This window comes from Ursus arctos, unplaced genomic scaffold (genome assembly GCF_023065955.2).
Source record: "Ursus arctos isolate Adak ecotype North America unplaced genomic scaffold, UrsArc2.0 scaffold_22, whole genome shotgun sequence".
NCBI lineage: Eukaryota > Metazoa > Chordata > Mammalia > Carnivora > Ursidae > Ursus > Ursus arctos.
In genome coordinates, this window is record NW_026622897.1 from 995,920 (window position 1) to 1,022,528 (window position 26,609).

Below are 26,609 nucleotides of genomic sequence, written 5' to 3' on the forward strand. Positions count from 1 at the left end.
TCCTATCAACACCTTGATCTCAGAATTATAGCCTCTAGAATCCTGAGAAAGTCAACTGCTGTTGTTTAAGCCACGCAAGCTGTGGTGTTTGCCACAGCAGCTCTAACCCACTACCACAGCCCCTGTGAAGAAGGGTCTTTCTTATGTACTAACATAAGTACGTAGGTATGAAAGAGGATCCTTCCTCAAGGAGACCTAGCCTCCTCTGCAATCAATGAACTTGAGGTTGTAAATCTTGTTAGATTTGGAAATTAAATGAGAAACAAGGATTTTCTATGTTACTGATATTGGCAATTTTTGATTTTTAAAAATGTAAGTTCAGCAATCCTACTGGCTGTTCTGCTAGAAACACATGCTCTGTGGAGATCAAGGCCCTCTAGAACCATTCTAGCCTCCCTGTTAGAGTTGCTATGGTTTACCCTGCTTTTGATGGTGAAGTGTGCCATCTGTCCTTTCCCCTCATGCTAAGGACGCTAGAGAGCCTGAGTCCAAGCACACCTCATACTCTCACCCCCACCCCACAGAGAACAGCCATCACTGCGTATCTCTGAGGCACCAGGATGTCCTGTCACTAGTGCATTCTGTGTGGCCTCTGTGACGGCAGTGCCCTCTGGACCAGGAGGAGTCCTGGGCTGGGTCCTCCAATCTCACATAATAAATCCATTCTCAGATTCCCATCTCCCTGTGGTTTCGGGCTCATCCGCTGACACTACGCAAGGTTGGGCGCTTCTACCACATATGCTGTAGAATCTCGTTGTGTCCCAGGGTAGAGACTCCAGGGAAGCAGAGTGTTGAACAAAGACCTGGTTTCCTGGCCAGAATATCGACTCTCACGGATGAGTGCACCAGGTTAATAAATTCTTCCCTGTCCAGCTTTACATGCCCCCATCCTGGTCCTTTCAAGTGCCTTTCAAGTCCACTCCCACACATGTCCTCCTGGCTCCTGGTGATACTTTAGGGCCATATCCTCTAATTCCTTTGGTTTGTAAGCAATGTCCTGCCATAGCTAGGATTTGAACTGTGCTCAGACCTGACCTTAGTTATTTGCCTGGAAACAGTGAGTGAAGGAAGCAATTTGGGAGGAGGACAAGCCTCAACTTGTGAGGTATTGACTCAGGCGGGGCTTTTTGGTTCCCTGTGCAAGGGTATGTTGCCTTCCTCTGGCAAGGGGAGAGCCTATTCTGGCCATCTGGAGCTTTCAAGAAAATTTAGGTGTTTGGTATTTTCAGATTTGTTCCCCCATGATTCCAGCTTCCTAGTCCAACTTTGCAGTTAGATCAGGGACTGATTTTCAGCACAGCCTATAACAGATGAGGATTTTCTTAAATGTCATTAATGTCTTTGGACTTTCACAGTGTGTCTTCAGTTGATACTTAGCTGCCCTGAACGAATTACTTTCTTCCTACCAAATTCCCAGTGTGGTCGACAAGCCCACTCCACACTTTCTATAACCCCAGTCCTCCCATGTCGTCTAAGTTTCACGGCCAGCTGATGACCCGTTACTCATCGTTCACCTCTATTTCTTCACAATCAACCACAGATAAGAGTCTTGGTAACTGTGATGACACGGTGATACCAAGGGTTATCTCTACCCCACTTCTAGCACAAATTGGTGTAATCTGATATTTTTAGAAAGCAGAGCCTCAGATGAAATTTTAGGGGTAGGTACCTACTCAGGCATGTGATCCAGAGAGAGGGCTGGATTGAGGGTTGGGGAGAACAAAACAGGGACAGTGGAGAGACAATGCAAAGATGGATTGCCAGCCAGGCAGAGAGGGGAAACGTCTTGCTTAGAACGGGACCATCTGAGGACCCACTTGAAATACATCTTAGGAACATCTCTCTGGGGAACGAGACGGAGATAGATTTCTTCATCCGTGTCTCTCACATTGGTAAAATGACGGCTCCACAAGCGACTGATCTTCTCACCTGTAGGTACCTTGTGCGTGAGTTCTGAGTGAGTTCCAGAGCAGAGCTGGATGCAGCAGCCACAGAAAGGGCACGTGAACCCCGGAGCAGAAAGTACAGGCCTGACGAGAGCAGCTAGGAGGCTAGAAGCTGGTTTCAAACCTGGACAGAAGCAGTCCCTGCTGCTGTGGCTGGAAGACAGGAGGCCCAGGGAAGATCTGCAGAAGTCATGTGACTGAGGACCTCTATGGCTCGGCAAGGGCACTCTTAGGTGTATAACCAACAGAAATGCCTCCGTAAGTGCAGCATTATTTATAAAAAACCCCAAATGGTAACAAATCAAAGTGCATCGCCCGTGGAGGAAGGGCAGAAACGTGATGTTGAACGCAGGGAAGGAGATAAGGAGAAACTAAACTGGATCTAATTTCGTTGAGAAGTAGGCACGTTTCATCTCAGAGGTTCGAAGTTAGCACGGTGGTTGCCTCTGGGAAATAGTGTGTAGTGGATGCGGTCGGTCGTGTTTCCAGACCCGCGTCGGCACCAGGGCACTCACCCTCCTGGCTACTTGGGGGGACGGCGGCTTGCTGTTCCCACTTGTCCGTTTCCTTGCCAAATGGGAGCCGCTCTGCCTGGGGGCTATGCCCCTCCCCCAAACCAGACCTCCACTGAGGACTGCTTGACACAGGGGTACAAAAGCCTGGCCCCTTTGTCTCACGGTGGGACTAACTGTGATTCAATGTTTGCTCCAGAGCCCTTGCTCCTGAGTTCAGAGCAATCTGCGACCACATTCTGTAGCTGTTTCTCTGCTCAAAAGTGTTTTGCCCACTCTTCTCGTGAGAACACCCCTCCCCCCACGGCCCCGCTGAACTAGTCCTGTTTTAGGCTCTGATTCTAGTGAGCTAAGCTGACGCAGTGTTGAGCGGTGATCGGGGATCTTGTGGGGACCTGCTGTGTCCCCGGTGACGTTCTGTTTCTTCATCCTGGGTGAGAGTTACATGGGTTGTTCACTTTGTCATAACTCAGGGATAGGAATATTAATGCTTGCTCATTTCTTTGTATTTATCTTATATATATTTCAATATCAAAATGTTTATTAAAAGGGGGGAGACCTGGCCAAAGGAGAGGTTACACTTCTTTCCAAAGTCTTGAGTCGAGAACTGCCTGCCTCTGAACCACGAGTACCTGAAAACATTCATAAGGCTCTCTATGTACTTGGAAATTCCGCCAACACCATGAGCACCCCCAGTCTCCTCCTCGCGGGGCTCAGCTACTACCTGAGGACTCCGCTTACATTAACATCCTCCCAAATAAGGCATCAACACCTTGATCAAGAAAACTAGATTGTGCTGCCTTCACACAATCTAGAATCTCAGTGGCTTAGAACAGTCAAAGTTTACTTCTTAAGGAAAATCTACTGAGGTTTGGAGTAATTGTTCAGAGTGGTGGCCTGAGAATTCAGGTCCATCTTGCGGAAGCTGCAGCTGGGCTTCCACGAGCCCCAGAGCAAGCTGGGGGCCACTGGAGAAATTTGCACCAGCAATCGCATGTTTCCATCTGGAGGTAATACGGGTCCCCGCTGGGCACCAGGCACCAGCCGCCCCTCCTCCACAATGGCAGGGAGAGGGACCCTGGGACAGCAGAGCCCCCCACGTGGTCAGAGGGAGAAGTCTCTACCAGACCGTCACTGCTTTTACCGACAACCCATTTTGGAATCTTTACACAGGACCTGAGAAGTAGGTTTTAACCTCTTCTACATGGTGTAAATTCCGTGAAAATGGGGGGATATTCCAATTTGTTGTATATCCTAGCGTCCCACGTGAATATTTTGCATATTCGTCTATTCCCACTTCAAATTTGAAAACTAATCTCTGGATGTATGACTTTATCATCAGGAAATAATCGTGTAATAAATATACTAGAAAGTTTATAAAACAGTAGAGACATGGATGGCTTTTTTTGAAACACACAGCACTTTATTTTCTGTAATGAAAGTTGTTCCTTGCGTATTAGGACAGTCTAGTGGCTGCTCTTATGTTTGTGAACGGTTTTGCTCTGGTGAAGACTCGTATCTCTGGTCTCCTCTCTTGAAGAGCTGCCCTCCGGGATCGATGTCAGGGTCTTATACTTTGGAAAAGCCTTTTTTTCTTTGCAAAACTGGCCCATTTGAATCCACAAGCCATGAGCCTGCCTTTCTTAGCTCTCAGCTGTGGAACTAAACTACAGCACGTTGCATTCTCAAGCATAAAAAGTAAGTGCAGAATGAGGTGTAAGTACAGTTATACTTCATAGCTCTGTGTTTTATTTAAGCAAATGACTCTTCAGGAAGACACGTCTTTGGGCTTTTGAAATGTATTTTTCTGTTGCAATAGTTGGTCAATTCCTTCAGCAGTTGAACCAACTGTTAACTCTGTCAATACTCAGAATTCTCTTAGTTTGAAGATCAAATTTGTATTGTGTGGTTCCATGAACGATATAGAAAAAGCCTGGAAATAAACAAAAGAGACTTACTACGTTACACAAATGATCTCTGGGTTTAACCTGAATTCTTGAAAAACTGCCATTTGTGAGAATAGATGTTTTTGGCACTTGTTCCAAATAACAACGCTGACACTACTCTATGACAACACAATGGAGGAAACGCATATATATATTCACTTACCATATTTCTGGAAAACAGCATCAACTTTAAGGCCAATCCCAGGAAAGTCAGTTGCTATCGCTCTGGGATAACCTGCGTCCATGGACCGTTTGTATTCGTCATACCTGGTCAAAAAGTAATTGGAAGCATCAGAACGTGTTAATTGTGTAGACTTCTCAAAGTCATTACAGGGAACTTGCAGCAGGACTCTCACAAGAACTTTTAACCCCATAGGTCTTGTGTAGCATGGGGGAGGGGGAGGTAGGACGTTGGGTGATAGGAGATTTTTAAGGTCCCTCTCAATGCCAACAACTAATTCTAATTCTCCAGGAGGTGCTGCACATTGTCTTACTACAGTAAACCGCAATGAAAGATACATTCCTATCGGCAGAAGGGGCTCTGTGAAGGTCAATGCCTTGCTTCTTAGCCGTCCTTTTCCAAATTCAGCCCCACGTGCTCCCTGCATTCCCAGTGCAAGTGCTGCATGACGTCACCAACCACGGACATGGCTGCTAGACTGGTTATAGCCATTCACAGAGACGGCAGCCTGCCAAGGCATTATGAGACTCATTTGGAAATGGTTCAATCTAGAATGTTCTCTCTAGGTAGAAGGAGGTGGTGCACTGACATGTTCTGCACTCCGTCTTTACCTCCAGTACTTTTCAGCAACAAAGAAGTAGGTTTTCCCAGTTTCTTCGTCAGAAACAGCAGCATCGATGTTCTTCACAGTTTGAGGGAAGCCGAAGGATCTGTAGATGTCCTTGGGGTATCCGTACAGCATTTCCTGCCCCTGAGCAGCCCAGTACTTATCACCTGCCAATCAAAAAAGAAAAAAAAAAGATGAAAATACTTGTCCAGGGCACCGGAAGACAGTGTGTTGATTTCCAGCCATGTCCTCAGCTTCCCACGTTAGAGCTGTGTCCTGGCTGCACATTAGAACCATGTAGGGAGATTTTTAAAGATATCGATGCTAATAACATAGCCCCGATCAATTAAATTAGTATACAATTTATAGTTTCCTACATAATTCTAATCTGCAGTAAGCTTGGAGAGTGACTGGCTTGTGGGGTTGAGGGTTTCTTCCAAAGCCAGATGTCCCGGTGACTGAAGAGTTCATCGTGCTATGTCAGCGATACAAGGCTCACTCCTCTAGCTGCCCGTGGGCTGTGGAAGTTCACACCAGTGGTTTCCCAAAGGCCAGAGGGTTGCAATGACTCACAATCTGTAATGACTTGCAACCTTTGTAAATAAAAACCATTGCATCTGAGTAGAACACAGTGCCAAGTAAGTAACCGTGCTGTGTCCAGATCCGTGTATTTATACTTGGTAAGCCCCACAGCACATAAAACTGGTCTTAGATTGCAAAGCCAGGATTATTCTCACAGCGCAAATACACTCATTTACCCCTTATGAAAAAGCAGCTTGAAACTTGGCGCATCTAAAATCCTATTTAATTTTGTGATCTAAGGGCCAGAAAGCGTGTGTCAATGTTTTTTGCCCATCTGAACAGCATTCGATCCTCTGGCTGGGTCAAGTACTCTAACGCTTGTGTGTATGATGCCAAACATCTGTCTGCAGAAATACTGGTGTTTGGCATAGGGCCTTCAGAGCCAAGAGCCCGTCATTGGATTATGTTTCATTCTGACAGAATCCAAGAAGTTTGTCCCATTCGATTCATGGTAGGACTTGTCATATTTTAATGTACATAGAAATTGCCCTGGAATCTTGTTAGAATTCCAGATGGTCTGGAGTGGGATCCGATCCCACGGACGGACCTTGAGGACATCATGCTAAGTGAGAGTCTGTGTTTCTAACAGACTCCGCAGGGATGTCCACGCTGCTGGTCTGAGGACCGTACTTTGACAGCTGGCTGCCAGGGCCGCCTCTCCCTCCCTCAGGAGACCCACTGGTACTAAAATCGGCCTCTAGGAAATCTGGACACTTGAATGTTTCTGTGTCATCCGCTCTGTCCTGGGGGCCCCAGCCCCTCCCTTCTGTTCCTGAGCATCCCCAGGGTGGGTACGTAAGTAGTTTGCAGAGGAAACGCATCCATAAGTCCAGGTTCATGGACGGGCAGGACACGCATAGATACACTTCTTATTTAAAATGACTCAGAGATGCACTAGGTTATGCTTAGTGAGGGTGATGGACTCCCATCGGTGTGATAAGTGAGATCGCCTGATTTTCCGAAGGCCACGGAAAGAAAGTGGCCAGGACTCACCTATATTCAGCCCCAGAGCAGATGAATTCACAGTAACGGAACAGTAGGGGGAAGCATTACCTTTGAAAAACCGGATTTCGTCTCTCTCAGCAAATTCATAAGCTGCCTGAAGTCCACTGGGCAGGTCTGGCCAGAAAGTAGAAATGAAATTGAGCTCAACTTCCGGGTAGAAGGGGTTTTGGCGCATGTAGAACCTGATTTGGAAAAACAGTGGAAAAGGTTTTGATCTCCTGGATGCAAGGGCGGGCTGACCTCTAACAAACACATCCGACCCAACCAACCTCAAGAACATAAACAGTCACATGCAGCAAAATAATTACAAAGGGATCAGTTCTGCACAAATTCTCACAATCTAACCACTGGCTTTGGCAGAGCCTTTGGGAGCCAGTGGCGAACGCCCGTGGCCGGAACCCACTGCTGGTCGCCAACATCCAGGGCACACCGGTGGCAGCGGCCTCTCCCCTGCACCACGCCTGACCAACACCCTACGAGAGCCTGGTACTCTCATCTCGCGGATGAGAGACCAAGGTCGGGGAGGTGAAGGGAGCTGTTTATGGCCACATAGCTGATAAGAGAGAGGCAAAGGTTAACTTCAGACTCAGGTCTGGCAGCCATTCCGTTCCTCCTCCTTGGGTTGGTTCTACAGCCCACAGGGAAGACTGTGGCCCCCGCCATTGGCAGCCTGACAGGCAGCTCCGATCCCGCCTCTGCTGGCTGCGAGACCCTGGGCAAGTCTGTTACCGTCTCTAGCCTCCCATGGCTTCGTGACTTGGTCACACATAAGTGATCTCAGTGTCCTTTCAGTTCCTGCGAATCCTAGCTTTGTGCCTGTGCCTTGAAGAAATCCCTCAGATTCTTGCTTTGATAGGTGTGTCCTGCTCCTTTCAAACCAACTATGTCCTTGCACAGCCTGGCTGGAGTCACACCCTATATGGTTTGCACCCAGCCTTGTCCTTAGTAGAGGAGAGGACAGGAAGCATTTGGAACCAATACCCTCCATTCTAGGGTGGATATGACCACAGACAGAGTGATGAAACAGTACGGACAAGACTCCAGGAAGAGCAGCTGACCAGTGAGCCCATCAGAGCCCCCTCCTTGCTATGTGCTGACACCCTGGCCCTTCCTCAGCGCTGATCGTTCTGTGGACGGCCTCACTCAGAAAAAGACTGTATTACTCTCTTGCACGGTCCTCTAGGAATCAGGATGGTACAGTCAGCAGGCCTGCGTCTCGCATGTGAGGGGACCCTAGCATTTGTGAGGCCACATGCTGCAAAGGGGGCTCCAGGGCCTTCCTGAGAGAAGAGAAGCGTGTGGTGACCGCCCATATCTGCTTACAGGAGGAACCCCATGAACGCGGGGATTTTCCCCACTATGTCTCCTTCCCTTCTCTAGGTCTCTGCAGATCACAGGCGTGGGGTGGGGGCATCTTTACTGGGATAAAACGGCCACACAGCCTTGCTCAGCATGATGGTGCCGTGAAAAGCATGGGTTTGTCCTCACAAGGTACTAATACTCCTCAACCATGTTTCATCACGAGGAGGGGCATTAATGAGGAGAGCTGGGGAGTGGGGGTCAGAAGATCGGTTACCGCTCTGTCACCGGAGAACCCTGTGCCTTGAGAGCATCTCTTCCCTTCTCCCTGCCTTACCTGACTGATCTGAAAAATGGGATTCTATTCACTGAATTTTCTACTTCAATGGTATGTTTTTCTGAGAACCAAACAACAGAATACATGTGGGGGAAAAAGCTGTTACAAGTTCATCACATTGTGCAAATGCATGAAATTGCTCACATTTAATTATAATTATAATTATGTATGCAAACAAGTGTAAGGTAAATAAAGTGTGTGCACAGTAGTGGCCCACCGGCACCCACAGCTGTGAGCGCTGTTATTACTACAAACATGAAACACAAAATGGAGCTGATGGCCTACCTGTCTTTAAAGAACATCACTTCTCCCCGAACTGTAGTGATAGCATCAAAGACTAGGTTACTATCACACACCTGTGGTGTTTGGGAGCCTGTTGGCTGGACCGGATTCGGGGAAGGTCCTAAAAGAAAAAGAGATCTGCAGTTAGTTCTGCCTGGTGTGGGACAGCTTCTTAGAGGAGACAGGTGATGGGTTCCAACGGCCCCTCGTCCCTAATCTTCTGTGCACTCACCATATATGGCCTGGATGGCATTGATGTCATCCTGAGATAGCTGGACATCACCGTCGTACATGTAGTTGGGGTACATCAGAGCCCCAATATCAGTAGAATGAGAAAGTCCAAGGGAATGACCCAATTCGTGGGCCGCCACACGATACAGGTTGTAATCTAAAAGGTCCAATAAACCCATTAGCGGTTGCTCGAAGTGTTCTCAGTTTGGAGACATGTAGTTAAGAGGAATCCACGACTCTACAAGGACTAGGGCTCATGTCTTTGTGTAGCTTTTTGAAATAGCTATAAAACTTTCCCCCAAAGATGGGAGGACGGGAGGCTTTTATTAATAGTGAGAACACAGGCTAAAGCCCAAACTCTGTGATTACACTGATAAAACGAAAAACCCAGCTCAGCCGACTCTGAGTCCAGCACAGATCGGCCAGTCTTGTCAGGGGTTAGATGTCGCACATTAGTTCACGGAGAAGCAATGGAGTCCCAGTAACAGTTTTTTTCTTCCTATCCACAAGCTGATACGTGCCTATGCTGGAAATTTTGGAAAACACAACCTCTCCTCCCTTAATTTTCACATAATCTTACTAACACTGTTGAATTTTGGTGTGTTCTTCTAATAAAAAAATAATTCTATGTAGATGCCCACAAGAAAAACATTAAGATTTTCAACATTTTTTAAATAGAAATTTTAGAGGGGCCTATTTGCAGCCAAAGAGGTGTTATTACTAACAGAAATACCCTTCTCTTCCAGTTTTCTAAATGTATCATTAACTTTATAAGTGATAGTAGAAAAATACATACTTCTACGAAAGCGTTCTTTCAGTTAAGCCAAGCAATATTTCAGTGAAGCAAGAAGGGATAGGGCAATGGAGAGAGACAGGATCAGCTGACTTACTTCTGTAATTGTTGGTCCATGTTTCATCTTCATCGAAATGAGCATCCCCTCCAAGATTTGGGCCTGGTGGAAATGCATGAGCAAGGTTTCCGTTGGGTCCATCAAAGGGAGAATTGTCGTAGTGATCTGTCAGAAACAGAATTCGAGAAGTGTCCCTCTTGGTTCCAATTTAGGCTAACCCAGGAGAGAAAGCATTGGCTTTGCTGAGAGGCCAAGAGACTTCCAGCAAATGTGATACAGTTTCCTTCCTTAAGCCTATAACATCAACACCCCTTTAAACAAGTTCTTCCAGATGCAAAGATGAAGGGCTTTAGGGGCAATCGAACTTAAGGTGAGAATACTCCTGTGGGACAAGAAGAGCTTACCTCCCCAGACAAAGGATATCATGATGTCTGCTTGACCCTCAAAGATCTTGGTGAAGGTCAGGGGCGAGACGTTACTCCAGAGTCGAAAGGCTTTCTCCATGGCACTGTCCACGTCTGCTCTTGGCAAATCTGGTGTGTAGTTTTCAATCCTTAAAATGGAATAAAACAGAGACGTAAGGACTCATTGCTTACAGCTCTGATGGGAAATAGCGCCCTCGCTCCGGTGCTCGGTCTGCTTACCTGTAGGTCAGGTGTGTGTGCTCCCATCGGAGGGTCCTATCAGTGAGGACGTACTGAGCCACGTCGGGCACCCCACATCGGGGCTGCTTCATCACATTCAGGGTGTCAGCATCTATCTTCCCGGTCACCTTCAGCCCAAAGAATTCCTGCATCTGCTTCAGCTTCTCAGTCACCAAGCTGCTGTTCCTCTGCCTTACGATCTGCTTCCCATCGCTCTTCAGATTGTAGTAGTTTTCCAGGTATTTCTGATGAAAGAGAAAATTATTGAAGCTCTGGACGGGAACTCTTTCTCTTTTCTAAAGATGGACAATAAGAAGTTTTAGCTGAGGTGGAGAACTACTTTAAAGATGGCGTTTTGATTTCATGGTGGAAATTATTATTGGTGGAGCCTAATCTCCCCACCGCTAGTGAGCGTGCAGTCCGAATTACAATTTGTAATTGTAACCTATCGTTCCTTCAGTTCCCACTCACCTCCACCTGGGAAAGGGAAGAGAAGGACCTGCGCACAGCTGGATACTGTTTTGGGGAAAGGGCCCTTCCCAGCAAACATTTCTCCGTGTGAGAAGTCCACCCTCCAATAAACTCCCTTACGTACAAGTGCTGCTCGGTACTACTGAGCAAAAACGCACAGAGAGGCTGTTACGTTGGCGGCGTGTGAAAGCCGGCATCTACCTGCACCGTCTGCACGTCCTGGTCCTGTGCTCCCGGGGTGGCTGCCGGGAAGCCGAGGGACCCCACGCCGCAGAGCAGCAGCAGCAGCAGAGGAAGGCTGGGCATGCTGGCCTTAGCTCTCCTTCCCAGCCGAAGGACTGATGTTCCCCACTGGCCGTCCCAGTGCCTCAGCCAGAAAGCGCCCTCTTTATATACAGGTCCGCACTTCCAGAAAGCCGGAGGTTGGCTAACTCACGTTTCATAACATCCTCTTTGATTAGTGATGAATAGCTCCAGCAATTATCAGAGATGGTGACGCTTGCAGATTATTTAGATTCACTTGGTGTCGCAATTGTATGATTAATACCAAACAGGACGTGTGTGTGAAGGAGGCACAAGACAGTTGTGTCCAATTCCTTCCTATCCTGTTTGAGCAGCCTTCTAGAGGACTCCGTGAGCATTTGGAAAGGTGGGCTTTGCTCCTTGACTGTGCCGGCCGTGACGCGCTCCAGGTTGCACCCTGCTCCCGCTCCCGCTCCCGCTCCCAGGGCGGAGGGCAGGGCTGCAGCGCCTGCAGCGGTGCTGTCTGGTGGCTCAGCACCCGCACGGCTGAAGCTTACAGCCCTGCAGGTGCTCACCGCGGGGCAGCGATCCCGCCTTCAGAGCAGCGCCCTTCTGCCTTTGCCAAGTCTCCTGGGACACCTCTTCCAGGGTCCCACAGTGTCTCTCGCTCTTTATTCAGGCCCAGGGGTGAGAAACCCCCGTCCACAGGTGGGTTAAGCGATAACTCACACCCTGTGTAGACACTGCCCATTGGCATCATGGGACACAGAGGATCCTTCGCTGAAACCCATCAGAATGGACCATGTGAGGCAGGGGCCGGCAGGAGACCAAGTCTTATGGTCTTACTGGGAGTCTGCTGTCTTTTTTTTTTTTTTTTAAGACTTTATTTATTTATTTGACACAGAGAGAGAGCTCGTAAGCAGGGGGAGAAGCAGAAGGAGAAGGAGAGGCAGACTCCCCGCTGAGCAGGGAGCCCGACGCGGGACTTGATCCCACAACCCTGGGATCATGACCTGAGCCGAAGGCAGATGCTTCAGGGACTGAGCCCCCCAGGCACCCCGTGCTGTCTTAGTTTTGATCATCCTCGCTCCCCTTGATGGGAGCACATCTTTGCTCGTTGGCGTCCGGCCGCGAGGCTTTCTTCTTTGATGCGTGTGTTCCTGTATTTATGCGTTCGTCGGTTCCAATGATGTTATTTAGCATCTTCCGTGCACCTGTTACTGTGGCAGGAGGTTAATTAGTAAATGAACATCGTATGGGACGTCTTAAGACGGCTTTAACAGGAGTCCATCTAAAGCTGCTCATACTAGTTTTACCAGAAAGTGCTGGGAGAGAAGAGATGGTAGAGTTGGTCCAACTCTCAATTTTCTGACCTTCATTAATCCTCCTACCGCCATCATAATTTTTGTCAAATCTCAGTACCATCTCTAGTATTATTTGTATTTTTCTTGAAATTTACAAGTTTGGCCTCATTTTTTAAAAGATTTTATTTATTTGACAGAGAGAGCACACAAACAGGAGGAGGGGCAGAGGGAGAGGGACCTGAGATCATGACCTGAGCTGAGGCAGATGCTTCACCCACTGAGCCACCCAGGCGCCCCGAGTTTTGCCTCATTGTAGCTATCGTAACTGTAAAATCATGGTTTACTGGGTTATTATTTTTGTATGTGTATTAAAATAAATACAGGGCTATGTAATGGAAAATGTGCATTAATGTATCCATAGTCCCATAGTCAAGTGTCTTGGGGGGGTGTCCTTTCTACCCTTGGTGAGAAAAGATGACCTAAATCTGTGGCTTTCTCTACTCGCGCCCCACCCTCCTTCCTGGAAAGTGTCGAACGAGACGTGAAGTTGAGAACCACTTGCCTCTATTCTTCCCCTTCAGCACCTGACGGGGCTCCCGCCCCCCCACCTGTCAGGCTGGCTTTCTCACCTCACCGATTTCTGTCTTCTTGCCACACGAAGATCAACACCGTGGGTATAAATATTGCTTCAGTGTATTTTGGATTGATGTGAAAGAGCTCATTTCCTCCCTAATTATCTAACCACAACTTCCTCATCGAAGTGGAGTAATTCATGAGTTTGAGACAGTAAGAGGAATTAGAAGAAATTCTCATGAAGTTGAAATCCTGTCCTTCTCCCGGGCGTCAGATGGAGGAGGGTGGGGCCGGGAGCACAGAACACCAACTGAACTGACTTCAGCAGGCAAGGGAAATCCCGCAAGAACTCTTTACGTTGGAGCTTGTGTTTTAAAGTCAAGGGGTGGCACACCCTGACTCTTGGGGAGTCTGGCCGGTGTGAAGAGGGGGCACCCTGCTCCACTGGGCAGTGGGAAGAACGGTCCCCGTCTTAGCTCGAGAGCATGTGACCGTCTGGGGCTGGGCCAGGAATTACAAAGCAACCCCCAGGAAGGGTCCCGTAAAGTGTTCAGTGTGGCAGGAGTCTACACAGCCTATGGTCTGCAAGTTTTCCAACGTTCGTGAACTACTATATCCTTTAAACAAAATCCCTTTGGGAAAGCCAACTTGTAAAGCCGATGCGATCATAAGTGCCTTCTGGAAGTGGGAAATGGGGCTTGAGAGCCCCGCCTCCCTCCCTGCCCCGTGGTCCCCTGTCTCCTCTCCTCTAGTGAAGTCTCCGATTTCTATGCAGCAGCGACGATTCAGTGGTGTGAAGCACAGAAACCCAGGGTCTAGCTCAGGTGAAGAGATGGGAGAACAGAGAGGTCGCCCATGGCCGGTGCTCACACCTCTGCAGGGATTGGGGGGGAGGTCGTGGCCGGGGAGACCGCGGGGAGCGTGGACTCACACCTTCTGCTCCTGGCCTGAGGGCAGAGCTCTCCATCGAAAAGCCCTAAAAGCCGTAAAAGTTTCATTACAACTTCAGGAATGCTGACGTGCATCGCAAACTTGTCACTGAAATAGCTGTTTGTTAAATTTCTTCCCAGAAGGACAAAGAATTTAAATGAAGTTTTGGCTTGGCAGCCAGCCTCCAAGATTCACGTGGTCCTGAATCTTGAAATTTCCAGTTAGGTATTCAGTAATTCCTTGATTAATGCCTGCATGTGATCTATCTGAGAGTGGAAAAGAAAACATAAAAATCTAGACCAGAATGCTGGGGATTAAATCCTACCCAAATCCTGCCAATGCCTCAGCTCTGCATAGTTTCCAAGAAGCTCAAGACAGGTTAGAATTTTATTGCTCTTCACCTTGGAATGCTCTTTCCCTGGGGACTTCTTCCCCCTGGCCCCCGCTTGGCTGTAGTTTTGGGGAAATTATTCCTCTCTGCCGTATCCCCGGGAGCACGGCAGGCTCAAGCGTGCTCTTGTCAGCTGCTGCTTCCACGGACTCCTCACTGTTTCTAAACATGCAAACCGTTTCCAAGGCTTTCTCGGTCACTTCACGCCTGCTGCTCTGAGGAACGATTCAGACATGGCTGTGTTTCTCCATATTAAGCTCAGTCTTGGAATAGCAATCTTGCTGCATGTTTTTTATGCTTGGAAATACGGCCTTTTAATTTTGTAGTTCAACTTGAGAGTCAGATTTTTTTTTTCTTGTTTTTTGGTCCTACAACTCTTGAAATGACCTTTAGCAGAACCTTTACACATGTTTCATGCTGCTTTGTTTTGGGAGTAACATGAGGAATGGCTTTGTCCCACCCGGTATGTTCTCCTTCCGAATGGCCCTATGGTTGCTTCACAGACAACCAGTGTGTGTGTGTGTGTGTGTGTGTGTGTGTGTGTGTGTGTGTGTGTCTGACGTCTAACAGACACTGCACCTGCCGTCCCTTTAGCCATCGTGGCTACCTTCCAGGTGGAGATGATCAACGCGTCGACCCGGAGTCACTTACCTTCATGTGTCTGTGCACCTGCAGTCCACCGGCCTTCACGGTGCCGTCACCAGACATGACGCACAGGCTCTGGGTAAGGGATTTGGCCTCCCTACCAGAGAAAGTGTTGTGAGACATGGGGCTGGTTCCGTTGGTCCTGTCATGTCTGTAATAACATCTCCACCCCCCACCCTGTCCCTCGGGCCAGAAAGGATCGTCACTGAACCCCGCACACACCTCTATGTGTCTGACGCTGAAATGCATCTCTTCGTTCTCACCGGAATTCAGTGTGGAACAGCCAGTGTGGTGGCTCAGTCCCTCTGTGCATAGGCGATGTCTTCCACTGTGATTTCCACCCTTCTCGCTTCCATGTCAGCCGCCTCCTTTGGTACAAATCTTTTTCCTCACCCCATGCACTTGTCTGCTGACCTTGACTCCCCAAACATCTCTCTGGTCTTTACCACCCACCTTATTGTCTAAGCTTGACCTTGACTTTTTTTTTTTATGTTTTTTTATTATGTTATGTTAGTCACCATACAGTACATCCCTGGTTTCTGATGTAAAGTCCGATGATTCATTAGTTGCATATAACACCCAGTGCACCATGCAATACATGCCCTCCTTACTACCCATCACCAGTCTATCCCAATCCCCCACCCCCCTCCCCTCTGAAGCCCTCAGTTTGTTTCTCATAGTCCATAGTCTCTCATGCTTCATTCCCCCTTCTGATTACCCCCCCTTTCTTTATCCCTTTCTTCTCCTACTGATCATCCTAGTTCTTATGTTCCATAGATGAGAGAAACCATATGATAATTGTCTTTCTCTGCTTGACTTATTTCCCTTAGCATTATCTCCTCCAGTGCCGTCCATGTTGCAGCAAATGTTGAGAACTCGTTCTTTCTGATGGCTGAGTAATATTCCATTGTATATATGGACCACAACTTCTTAATCCAGTCATCTGTTGAAGGGCATCTCGGCTCCTTCCACGATTTAGCTATTGTGGACAATGCTGCTATGAACATTGGGGTGCCTATGGCCCTTCTCTTCACTACGTCTGTATCTTTGGGGTAAATACCCAGTAGTGCAATGGCTGGGTCATAGGGTAGCTCAATTTTTAACTTTTTAAGGGACCTCCACACTGTTTTCCAGAGTGGCTGTACCAACTCGCATTCCCACCAACAATGTAGGAGGGATCCCCTTTCTCCACATCCTCTCCAGCATTGTTGTTTCTTGCCTTGTCAATTTTTGCCATTCTAACTGGCATAAGGTGGTATCTTAGTGTGGTTTTGATTTGAATTTCCCTGATGGCTAATGGTTTTGAACATTTTTTCATGTGTCTGTTAGCCATTTGTATGTCTTCATTGGAAAAGTGTCTGTTCATATCTTCTGCCCATTTTATGATTTGTTTATTTGTTTCTCGCGTATTGAGTTTGAGAAGTTCTTTGTAGATCTTGGATACCAGTCTTTTATCTGTAGTGTCATTTGCAAATATATTCTCCCATTCCGTGGGCTGCCCCTTAGTTTTTTTGACTGTTTCCTTGGCTGTGCAGAAGCTTTTTATCTTGATGAAGTCCCACAAGTTAATTTTATCTTTTGTTTCTCTTGCCTTTGGAGATGTGTCATGAAAAAGGTTGCTTTGGCCGATGTCGTAGAGGTTGCTGCCTATGCTCTCCTCTAGGATTTTGATGGATTCCTGTCTCACATCAAGGTCTTTCATCCATTTGGAGTTTATCTTTGTGTACGGTGTGAGACAGTGGTCAACTTTCATTCTTTTGCATGTAGCTGTCCAATTTTCGCAGCACCATTTATTGAAGAGACTGTCTTTTTTCCACCGGATGTTTTTTCCTGCTTTTTCAAAGATTATTTGCCCAAAGAGCCGAGGGTCCATTTCTGGGTTCTCTATTCTGTTCCATTGGTCCATGTGTCTGTTTTTGTGCCAGAACCATGCTGTCTTTGTGATCACAGCTTTGTAATACAGCTCAAAATCTGGCATTGTGATGCCCCCAGCTTTGTTTTTCCTTTTCAACAGTTCCTTGGCGATTCAGGGCCTTTTCTGGGTCCATACAAATTCCTCAATCTCATAAAAACCATCTATGAAAAGCCTACAGCAAATATCATTCTCAATGGGGAAAAGCTGGAAGCCTTTCCCTTAAGATCAGGAACACGACAAGGATGCCCACTCTCGCCATTATTATTCAACATAGTACTAGAAGTCCTTGCAGCAGCAATCAGACAACAAGAAGGGATAAAAGGTATCCAAATAGGCAAAGAAGAAGTCAAACTGTCTCTCTTCGCAGATGACATGATACTCTATATGGAAAACCCAAAAGAATCCACTCCCAAACTATTAGAAGTTATAGAGCAACTCAGTAATGTGGCGGGATACAAAATCAATGCTCAGAAATCAGTTGCATTTCTATACACGAATAACGAGACTGAAGAAAGAGAAATTAGGGAATCCATCCCATTTACAATAGCACCAAAAACCATATGTTACCTTGGAATTAACTTAACCTGAGATGTAAAGGATCTATATTCTAGAAACTATAAATCACTCTTGAAAGACATTGAAGTTGACCTCGACTTTGATCCCCTGCACTGGGCTCTCAGGGGTGACAACTAGCGTCCACCCCCGGGTCAAATGGTTTTTCCTCGGTTCACAGGTGCCGCTGACCCTCTCAGGCATTGTCTTGGAGAGATCCTTCTTACCTTGGCTTGGGAGTCTCTGCACTTTGCTTTCTCCCTGTATTTTTTTTTTCTTTTTTACTTCCTCTTCTTTGCTGGGTCTCTTCCTTTTCCCCTTCCGAACCTCTCCGTTCACTCAGGCCCAGCTCTGAGTCCTCGTCTCTCATCTCTGGCCGCTTATCACCCCGGGTCAGGGGTCTCTGCTCCTGCAACGTCAGCCTACAGCCTCACGGAAGTTCCTCCCTGAACGCGGGCTGCCGTGTTTTCCGGAGCCCTACTCAGCTTCACCTGCTGCTGGATAGCTCCAGCTGCAGGTGGTGTAATTCCCTCCAGAGCGCAACTCCTCCCTCACCGTGCGGCTTCTTACCTGGAACAGAGCTTCCAAAACCACAGACTGGAGTTCGAACTGTGCCATTACGACATAGCCTGTCACTCGGTCTTTCTTGTGTCCTTTTTTTAAATTAGTTTGAGATCTGGAGTTCGGTGACTCATCAGTTGTGTATAACACCCAGTGCTCATCCCATCCGGTGCCCTCCTTCGTGCCCATCCCCCATTTACCCCAGCCCCCCACCGCCCTCCCCTCCAGCAGCCCGCAGTTTGTTTCCTGGAGTTAAGAGCCTCTTACGGTTTGTCTCCATTTCTGTTTTCATCTTATCAGTCTTTTCATGTCTTGATTTTCTCATCTAAAAACTGGAAATAGCAGCCCGTGTGTCAGGCGGGTTTCTGGGACTGAGACACACGGTGGGATATGCTCGTCCAGTGGCCGGGACAGGTGAGCGTCAACTACAAGAGGCTCCGTAATTCCTTTTATGACTAAAATCCTTCCGTGGTTTCCTTCATTAACCAAAGTGAACAGCACGTGGAAGACCTACCGTGCTCAGGCCCGGAGTGACGTCCCGGGGCCGCTTCCCAGTCTCCCGCACAAACCGAGTTCCCTGTTTCCCCACGTGCGCTGCACCCTGTTCTGCGCCTTGTCCGACGTCAGAGCCCCTCGGTTCCGACGTCACACATTCTGCCAACCCCCCAGCTCTCGGTCAAGTGCTGCTGCTGCCACATTTCCTCTCTCCTCCCTGCTCTGAGTGTTCACAAAACATCCGCTCTCTTAAAGCACTTTTCATGTTTTCCTTACCTTGACTTGACTCTCCCAACGGAAGGCAATGTGTTGAAAAGAGCGCCGGCATTTCGTGTTTGTGTTTCTATCCATTTTCCACGGCGTACCAGCTTTGGGGACACATTTGCTTGATATGGAAAATGTTAAGTTAAACTCAATAGAATAGAACAAGTGACACATTCACACTTTGGAGGGTGTTTCTTCTTTCAGAGAGATTTCTTTCATTTTGGCCAGCTCGGGAGGAGATAGAATCGTAGTGAAATTGTAGCCATCAGGTTGCCACACCGCGTGTGGATAAGAACACACTAGTTAACCATCCCCTGAATATTCTATAAAAAGTGAACGCATGTAGACTGAACTCACTCTCGTGTATTAAACACGTATGCTATGCCAGGCTTCAGACCCCATGCTAGGATTGCAAAATAATCAGATACCAGTTTTGCTCTCAGAAGTTATTTCTGTCATGAAGTGGTTACGGCCTGATTATCGTACAATCATTTCTTGAAGTAGCTGTTAAAAATTTTAGGTGTCATTTACATTATACCAATGAATATTTATGTAGGCACACAACCCCAGAATTTTTATGGAAGACAATAGGAAAAATGAGATTTAAAACACAAGGATGTACTTTGCAGCCAATTTACCCAGAAATCCACTAATGGCCCAAACAAATTCAGAGTCTGTTTTTGCTACTCAGGTAAGCACCCCTCTGTTAGTTCTGGTACTCAGTTCTCAGAACCTAGTACTGGTAACACATCTTGTCCTGTTGGTGCACGTAGCATCAGTGGGCGTTCTTGGAGGGGCAGGTGGAGAGGGGTGTGTAGGAGCTGCGTGGGTAGACGTTTGTCTGGACCACCTTTCAGGAGGCCCCCTTGGAGGGTCTTCTGTTGGCTCCCGGGCAGCTGATGAGAGTGGGGGCTCCCAAGCCATCCTGCACACTAACCATGAGTAGGTGTCGTTGGGATTTGGGCTGCAGGACATGCAGCTAGTCAGTTTCAGAGTCATGTTTCACACTGCAGAGAAATTCAGAGATCTGCTCCATTGCAGGAAGGGGCCGGTTTGCCGAGGCTTTGAATCTCCTCGTGAAACAATTTAATCTTAGGCATCAGTTGAAAAGGTCATCAACTTCTGCTTCCCTATTTTGGGTTTGGTGCTAACAGATGTTGTGTTGGGATGGCATCACGTTATTTTCTAAATGAATTACACGCAATCAGAACAGTGTCTGGCACTGGGTACAGAAGAGTTAGCTTTACTGTTTTTATGATTAGTTGTCCTTTACCAATTGCATTCGATGTAAGGCCTAGAGAGAGCTGTAGCTTGTTCCTTCCAGCCGGATTCTGTGGCGTCCTGAGCCTGGCATGGGCTCTGTACAGACGCTCATGGAAGACAGGACATGCCCTTAGGCACATGCGTCCCCTCCATGGTTTTGGGAAAGGAAACTAGTTTCCCAGGACACACAGCTTTCAAAAGGAGCAGGAGAACTTGTACAGATATGGTAGAGAGGGCATAAGGGTTTTTAGAGAATCTACCCCGAGAAGCAGAAGCCCTTAGAAGCCTCATCCTAAGAGCGACACAACTAGAACATTGGGGTGTTTTCTTCGCTGGCCTTGGAGCTCAGCCTGAGGTCATGCCCAAATCCCCAGAGTCCTCTGTTTCTCCTCCCTTCAGGGCCCTGCTGTCGGGGTTGTAAGAGCAAATCTGCATCCTTGTTTATACTGAGGGTTAGCACAGTCCCCGTATAAAGGGGTCCAGTGTGCATCGCATGTTTTATACATATACGTAGATACACATTGACCTTCGTGACTCAAAACCTATCAATATGCATATCGGGTTAACTCTCTATACATACATCCACTTAACACCGTGTCTGTGAGCGAGCACACGCGTGCGGCTCTATGGAGAATATATGCCATAGGGTAATATATTGGGATGTAAAATGGTATTTTGACCCATCATTTCCCCTGAACTTGCCAAGAACGGTGTGTTCCCTACGTCTTTAGGACTGCAATCCACAGGCACTCGATTAAAGGCAATATCTCTCTCCAACTTCTGGGAAAACCTAAGGTCATTTGGGGGGCTTACGCAACATGTCTTCAACTGAGAAGGGAAGTTTTGAGGGAAGCATGAGGGAGAGCAGCATTTTCCTTAAACTGGAAAAGGGAACACTTGGGCGGTCTCCCCCCAGGCCTAGAGATCCACACTCTGTTTCCCGCTCCTTGGAAGCTTGGGGGCTGCTGCGGCGTGGGCGTAGGGAGGCTGGTCCCTCGGGGCTGGATGTGTCCACTATCTGGGCCAGGAGAAATGGAAACACACGTTACCTTCTCCAAGGCACCAGTAGATGGCACAGTGGAGGTTTGAGCCCCGTCTGCTTCCAGGCTCAATGTGTGTTCCAATACCAGTGTTTGCTCACAAAACGGTGGCACGTGGGAAGGGAATGTGCCAGAGAATTTTCTTTCAGGTACCCTCCAAAAGGTGTGGTAGGAAAAGCACAGAATTTTGAGCCCAATGACACGGGTTTGAATCACAGCTGAGCAATCTTGGCTGTTATCATTTGCAAAAAGGAAATTATAAAGCCTAGCCCATGTAGTTATGATATGATTGAACTGGTAGGTGCCTTGTAAACTGAATGACTGCATATGGTAATTATCCTCACCTCCTGACCTTTAAGACTGTCTCCATGATCAGGGCCTCCATAGCTATACAAGATAATCAGGGGTTCACAGACATGAAACCCATTTTCTGGGTCTATAGTTAGCAGTTTCTTGAAACAAAAAGATATATTTGCTCTTAGAATATTAACCAAAATACTATGCATGCATTACAAATCTGATTGACTCCCATTGATGGAACTCCCGACAGCGTGACTACAAGCGTAGACCTCTCATGGACGCACACGGGAACAGAACACAGAACGGAGGCAGAATGCTACACAGGGAGGAAATCTAATTTTTGCAGAAAGCAGATTTGACTTTGAAACTTGATTTTGCAGCTTTCTAGACCTGTAGCCTTCGGCATGTCAACTTTCCTGATATCTCATTTTCTCACGTATAAAATGCAAACGATAATATCAAGATTTTCCGGGACAGCTTTAGGGCTACGCGAATCCCCAAACGCAAAAATACATCATGCTCGTCACGTAATAGCTGCTCGAGCCGCGTCCAGCCTCGTGGGGGAAGCACCTAAAATCGTCTACGTTAGCCCCCTCCAACGCTGGACACGAGGAAATCGAGGCCCTACGTTTTCATTTGTTTTATTTCTTGGAAGCAAAACTCTTGCAACTAGGAGTGAGAACACGTCAATATGCCAAATATTGCTAGTAAGAAACTACCTATAATGTAAATTCATCACGATTCTTGAAGATATTGTTATTATGCAATGAGGTACGGCAAGTCAATGGCGATATAGTTTTTGGCTAGAGCCCAACGTGAGCCAACACAGTGAGTGACTCCTTAACTAGTTTGGAAGCTCTCCCAAGAAGCAGCCACACTGTAAGATGTGTCATCATCCCCTCGTTGGCCCAGGCCACATGTGCCTCTAATACTGGGTGTCGCGGTGGCAAATTTCTCAGCCGCGTAAATCATGGCCAGGAAGTCATGTAACATACACACTCACCTTGATCTTGGGAAAGTGAAACGGCTTCCTCTTAGTCACACTGAGGAGCTTTTATTGATAAACACAATTACATTATGAATCAGTTGTTGTTGTGCGGGCTGCCCAGGGTGGGATCGCCCTCTTACCCCTGAAGTGGCTTTTCCCTACTGACTATTAAGGATTAAAGGACGGTGTGGATTCTTTGGTAAATCTGGACGGCCAGGGTGCTTCTCCCCCAAATTCTGTGCCCCCTGTTTGAAGCACGTGTGATCTACTTCAAAATGCTTAAGAAACGTACTGTGTGTGTAGGAGGTAACACTTGCTGAAGTTACTGGTTCAATTTATTGTTTGTAGCCTGGCCATGTCCAAAATGGATTTACTGCTGAATTATGCATGGACCAAATTGATTAATTAATATGTTTCGGGGAGTGTTTTCTTGGTTGTTACATTTATTAATGAAAAAGTGATGTTTCTAGTTATGTAATAGCAAGTTGAATTCTTGATATTCCTCCCTCTATGATATAACTCCAAAAAAAAATATTTTCTTCACTGTAGTCAAACCAACTCTTCGTGATTCCCCAAAAATGTTGTTATCTCTCATATCTTCACACCACTGCATGTGCTGTTCCCTTACCCAGCATGCTCGGCCTGCTAGACTCTTATTGGTTGAAGAACATCTAGGACCAAGCATTGCTTCCTTCCTAAACTCATTCATTCATTCATTCATTCATTCATTCATTCATTCAATAAAAGCTTATTAATAAGCCATGGTTAAGAGGCAGACACCATGTTGGGCCCTGGGGACAGTCCAATGTGGGACATTTGAGGACAGTTACGGCATGCCGCGGACTAATGGTTGCACAGAAGAGAAAGGTTGAACAGCCAGAAGGCAGGGTGGGCAGGTCAAAGACACACATGAAAACACAGACGGTAGTGGAACCAGCTGCTTCTTCTCTGCTCATGGACTGTTGGCTTCACCTTGACATGACATTTCCCTCTGCACGGCTGGGACCCCACAGCCAATTCCACGTATCCTCTGAAAGTCTGTGATTTGTCAACCCACTCCCAACTTATGTCTAAGCCAAGATTGTTGGGGGGGTCAATTAGAGTAGATTTATAAGGAACTTGGGGAATCTCATGGAATACAATCTCAGGACAGCCTTCCTGAGAAACGGGAAGATTACGGGCTCTCTGTCTCTCCCTCTTGTTCTTAGCCTGAGCCTGAATATTTGCTGGTTTTCCTTTATCTGCAGACCGGCTTTGCTCCAAGGATGGTGCTCCCCTATAAATCAGTCCGTGCAGGACTTTGAGATACCATGGTTCTAATTCTGGTTTCAAGCCTTGGTGATCTTAGAGATCCTGTCCCCAACATGGGGACAGGAGGCTGGAGGAGGCAGAGAGCCACAGCCATACCCCTTTCCTTGCTCGAGGGGCCAAGTCTGGCCTTGCTTCTCAGGAGGGCCAGCTGGAGCATTCTTGACCCCAGTCCATGAGGAGTGAAAGCCCTCCTCTGGTCTCCAGTCTCAGCCCTGGGACCCAGAGCAAAAATCTCTCCAGACACCTCTCTCCTCCTGGTTCCCTACCCACTTCCTCCATGACCAATCTAGATTACTTTCCTCATGTGAGTCTCTATTTTGTCATCTTAATATCTTAATCCTTTCCCTTCTTCACACACTTCTCCCTGATTCCCTCCATTGACCTGCTGAAACGCTTCTCCACCCACCACCTGCTCATCGTTGGATCATCTATGAGGGCTTCCGCACTCCTGTCCCAAACTGTCCATACCACCCGCACGCCAGGTCCTGCCCTCTGTGTCAGACACCCTTATGTGAGTATAATAATCCCGGGCTCTCACAAACAGCAAGAAGAGGCAATCTAGAATCACAGACTCTGATACAGCTGTTATCCTGCTTGATTTTACCGATGACCGTGACTCTTCAGGTCAGTAGTTGGATGAAAACAGACAAATACGCAACACGTCCAAAGGTGAGCCTCTGATCTGCCCAACACATCCTTCCAACCTCACCCTTCCAGCTGCTGGGTCCTTCTGAACCCTTCTTTTGTTCTCCCGTTTCACGGCCCGTCCATCATTAAATCCCGGTGGTTCTCCCTTCAGATGCCTCCAGAAGCCCGTCTCTCCACTTGCACTGCTACCGCCCTGGTGGGAGGTCCCGCCGCCTCTTGCCTGGAGCCTTGCAGGAGACTCCTGACCAGCGTCTGTGCTCCTGCCCTTGCTCCCCGGGAACCCAAACCAGCACAGCACGCCGACACTCCTCAGGTCCATACCCGCCATGGGCTCCTCACAGAGAGGAAAAACCAACTTTACATTGACCTCCATAACCCCACACAATCTGCTCCCACCTCAACCCTTGCGCCTCCGACCGTATCTTCTAGACCTCCCCCCCATCCCACCACTCGCTTCATGGCTGCAAGGAGCTCTGTAACCCAAGGCCTGTGAGTTCGCTCACAGGGAGAAACAGCTGCGGGTGAAGTTGTCACAGAAAGGAAGCCTTATTTGCAGCAAACAAGAAGATCGTGGCGAACGGCTTCCAGAGCCGTGTCTCCCCGAGTGGGGGCCAGTAGGTTTCTTTTATTTAGGGTTACGATGAGTATTCAGAACGGGGCGTTGTGTCATCACATGGAGAGGTGGGCGTGAGGTGGTGCACGCGGACTCAGGAAACATGGCTGCACGCGCATTGCGCGTGAGTGAGGCCTGTGCTCCTCCTTGGGCGGGGACGTTGACAGTACAGCGAGGTAGACACACCGCGGCCCCTCCGTGCAGGCGTGGGTCGGTGGGGGAGCTCACACGGGTCCAGGCCCCTGGGGCTCTTCCTGGCTTTGCCTCAGACCGCTAAGCTCACCATTCCTGTGCTGAAGAAGTGGGGTCAATGGGAGTCTTGCTGGTGACAGTTTCTAACTCGAAATCCCTGTGGGGCCTGGTTTCGATCCTGCAAAAACAACTCAAGAACGTGCGTTAGGTCCATCTTCACTTTTGAAACAGCCCTGCGAGCTGGACCGCACATGTGCTGTCTCTGACGGGGTCAGGCTCTTTGGGGCCTGCTAGAGACGGCTCCCTCTTGGGCTCCTTCTTGCATCCTCTTTGTTCCCTTACGATCCCTAACGACTGGGGCTTCTCATTCCTTTGTTCTAACAGCTCCTTGGTAGCTCTGCAAGACTGTGCCAGGGCGGGGAGATGGGCACAGATCACAGGGACTAGCCAGGGGCCTGAAGTCACTTGTGTCCCAAAAGCTGTGTCTCGTCTTTCTTCTTCTGGGGAGAAAAGCTCAGGTTGACCACGTTAATTCTGCTGCAACCCACCGCCACCCCCGGCCTCCTGCCTTTGCCATTCCCTTAACTCTTAAGTTTTTTTCTTTTTTCCAGAGCACGTATCTCCTGCCCACATAGGTACGGTGTGTTTATAGTCGATCATTCTAGTTCTTACCTGCCTCCCTGGTGACTGTCAGTCCTAAGAAGGGAAAGTCTTGGTCCGCTCTGTTGCCTGACGCGTGCGAGCCTTCGGCAGCGTGCTTGCGTGTGGTGACAGCCCGGTCGGCGTTGCCAAGAGCGAGCGAGCGGAGAAACCGGCCAACGTCTCCTACCACGTCTGCCGTTTATGTCCGCCTCCGAGTGGGCGGTACCTTCCCCAGACGACGCTGACAGAGTGGGCGACATCGCTGTCCTCTCCTCGCAGAGCAGGATTTTGACCTCAGTTTCTGCAAACTGTGGTCTTGTGGCTGTGACTTTCCCCTCGTGTGTGTCTCGCTCACGCACAAGGATGTAATTTGAGTCTGACTAATCATGAGACTGCTGTGGGCTGAGGACACGGACAAAAAGATGCATCTGCTTCAGATTCAAACGGTGACAAATTAGGGCTTTGCGGGGAAAGAAACTCTGAGCAAGTTAACGTACGGAAGAGCTTAAGGACTGCATTGTCACTTTCAGATGTGGGACTCATCAAGGGTACTGATTTGCGGTTCTGTGACAAGTCAATAAAATATTTCCTCGCCTTCAGGAATCTACTTGTGGCCTCACGGGTCGCATGTCGCCCCAGCCCCTCAGGAGGGGCAACACGCGGTGCGCTTACGAGTCACCACGCCCCTTTCTGTGGTGTTGGGCTTTGCAGTGATTTCTTTTTTTTTTTTTAAAGATTTTATTTATTTATTCGACAGAGATAGAGACAGCCAGCGAGAGAGGGAACACAAGCAGGGGGAGTGGGGGAGGAAGAAGCAGCCTCCTAGCAGAGAAGCCTGATGTGGG

General features: G+C 48.0%; 1 protein-coding gene across 1 annotated transcript; it reads right to left on the reverse strand.

Annotated features, from left to right (window-relative positions):
* Nucleotides 1–3,864: 3,864 nt before the first annotated feature.
* On the reverse strand, nucleotides 3,865–11,240 carry MMP1 (matrix metallopeptidase 1). The gene is made up of 10 exons (XM_026505286.4): nucleotides 11,096–11,240; nucleotides 10,424–10,668; nucleotides 10,184–10,332; nucleotides 9,819–9,944; nucleotides 8,930–9,085; nucleotides 8,701–8,818; nucleotides 6,828–6,961; nucleotides 5,197–5,359; nucleotides 4,568–4,671; nucleotides 3,865–4,391 (listed from the first exon to the last, which is right to left on the reverse strand). Exons 1-10 carry the CDS (start codon nucleotides 11,198–11,200, stop codon nucleotides 4,291–4,293), a joined length of 1,401 nt encoding a protein of 466 aa, XP_026361071.3. The 5' UTR covers nucleotides 11,201–11,240; the 3' UTR covers nucleotides 3,865–4,290.
* Between the last annotated feature and the right edge of the window lie 15,369 nt (nucleotides 11,241–26,609).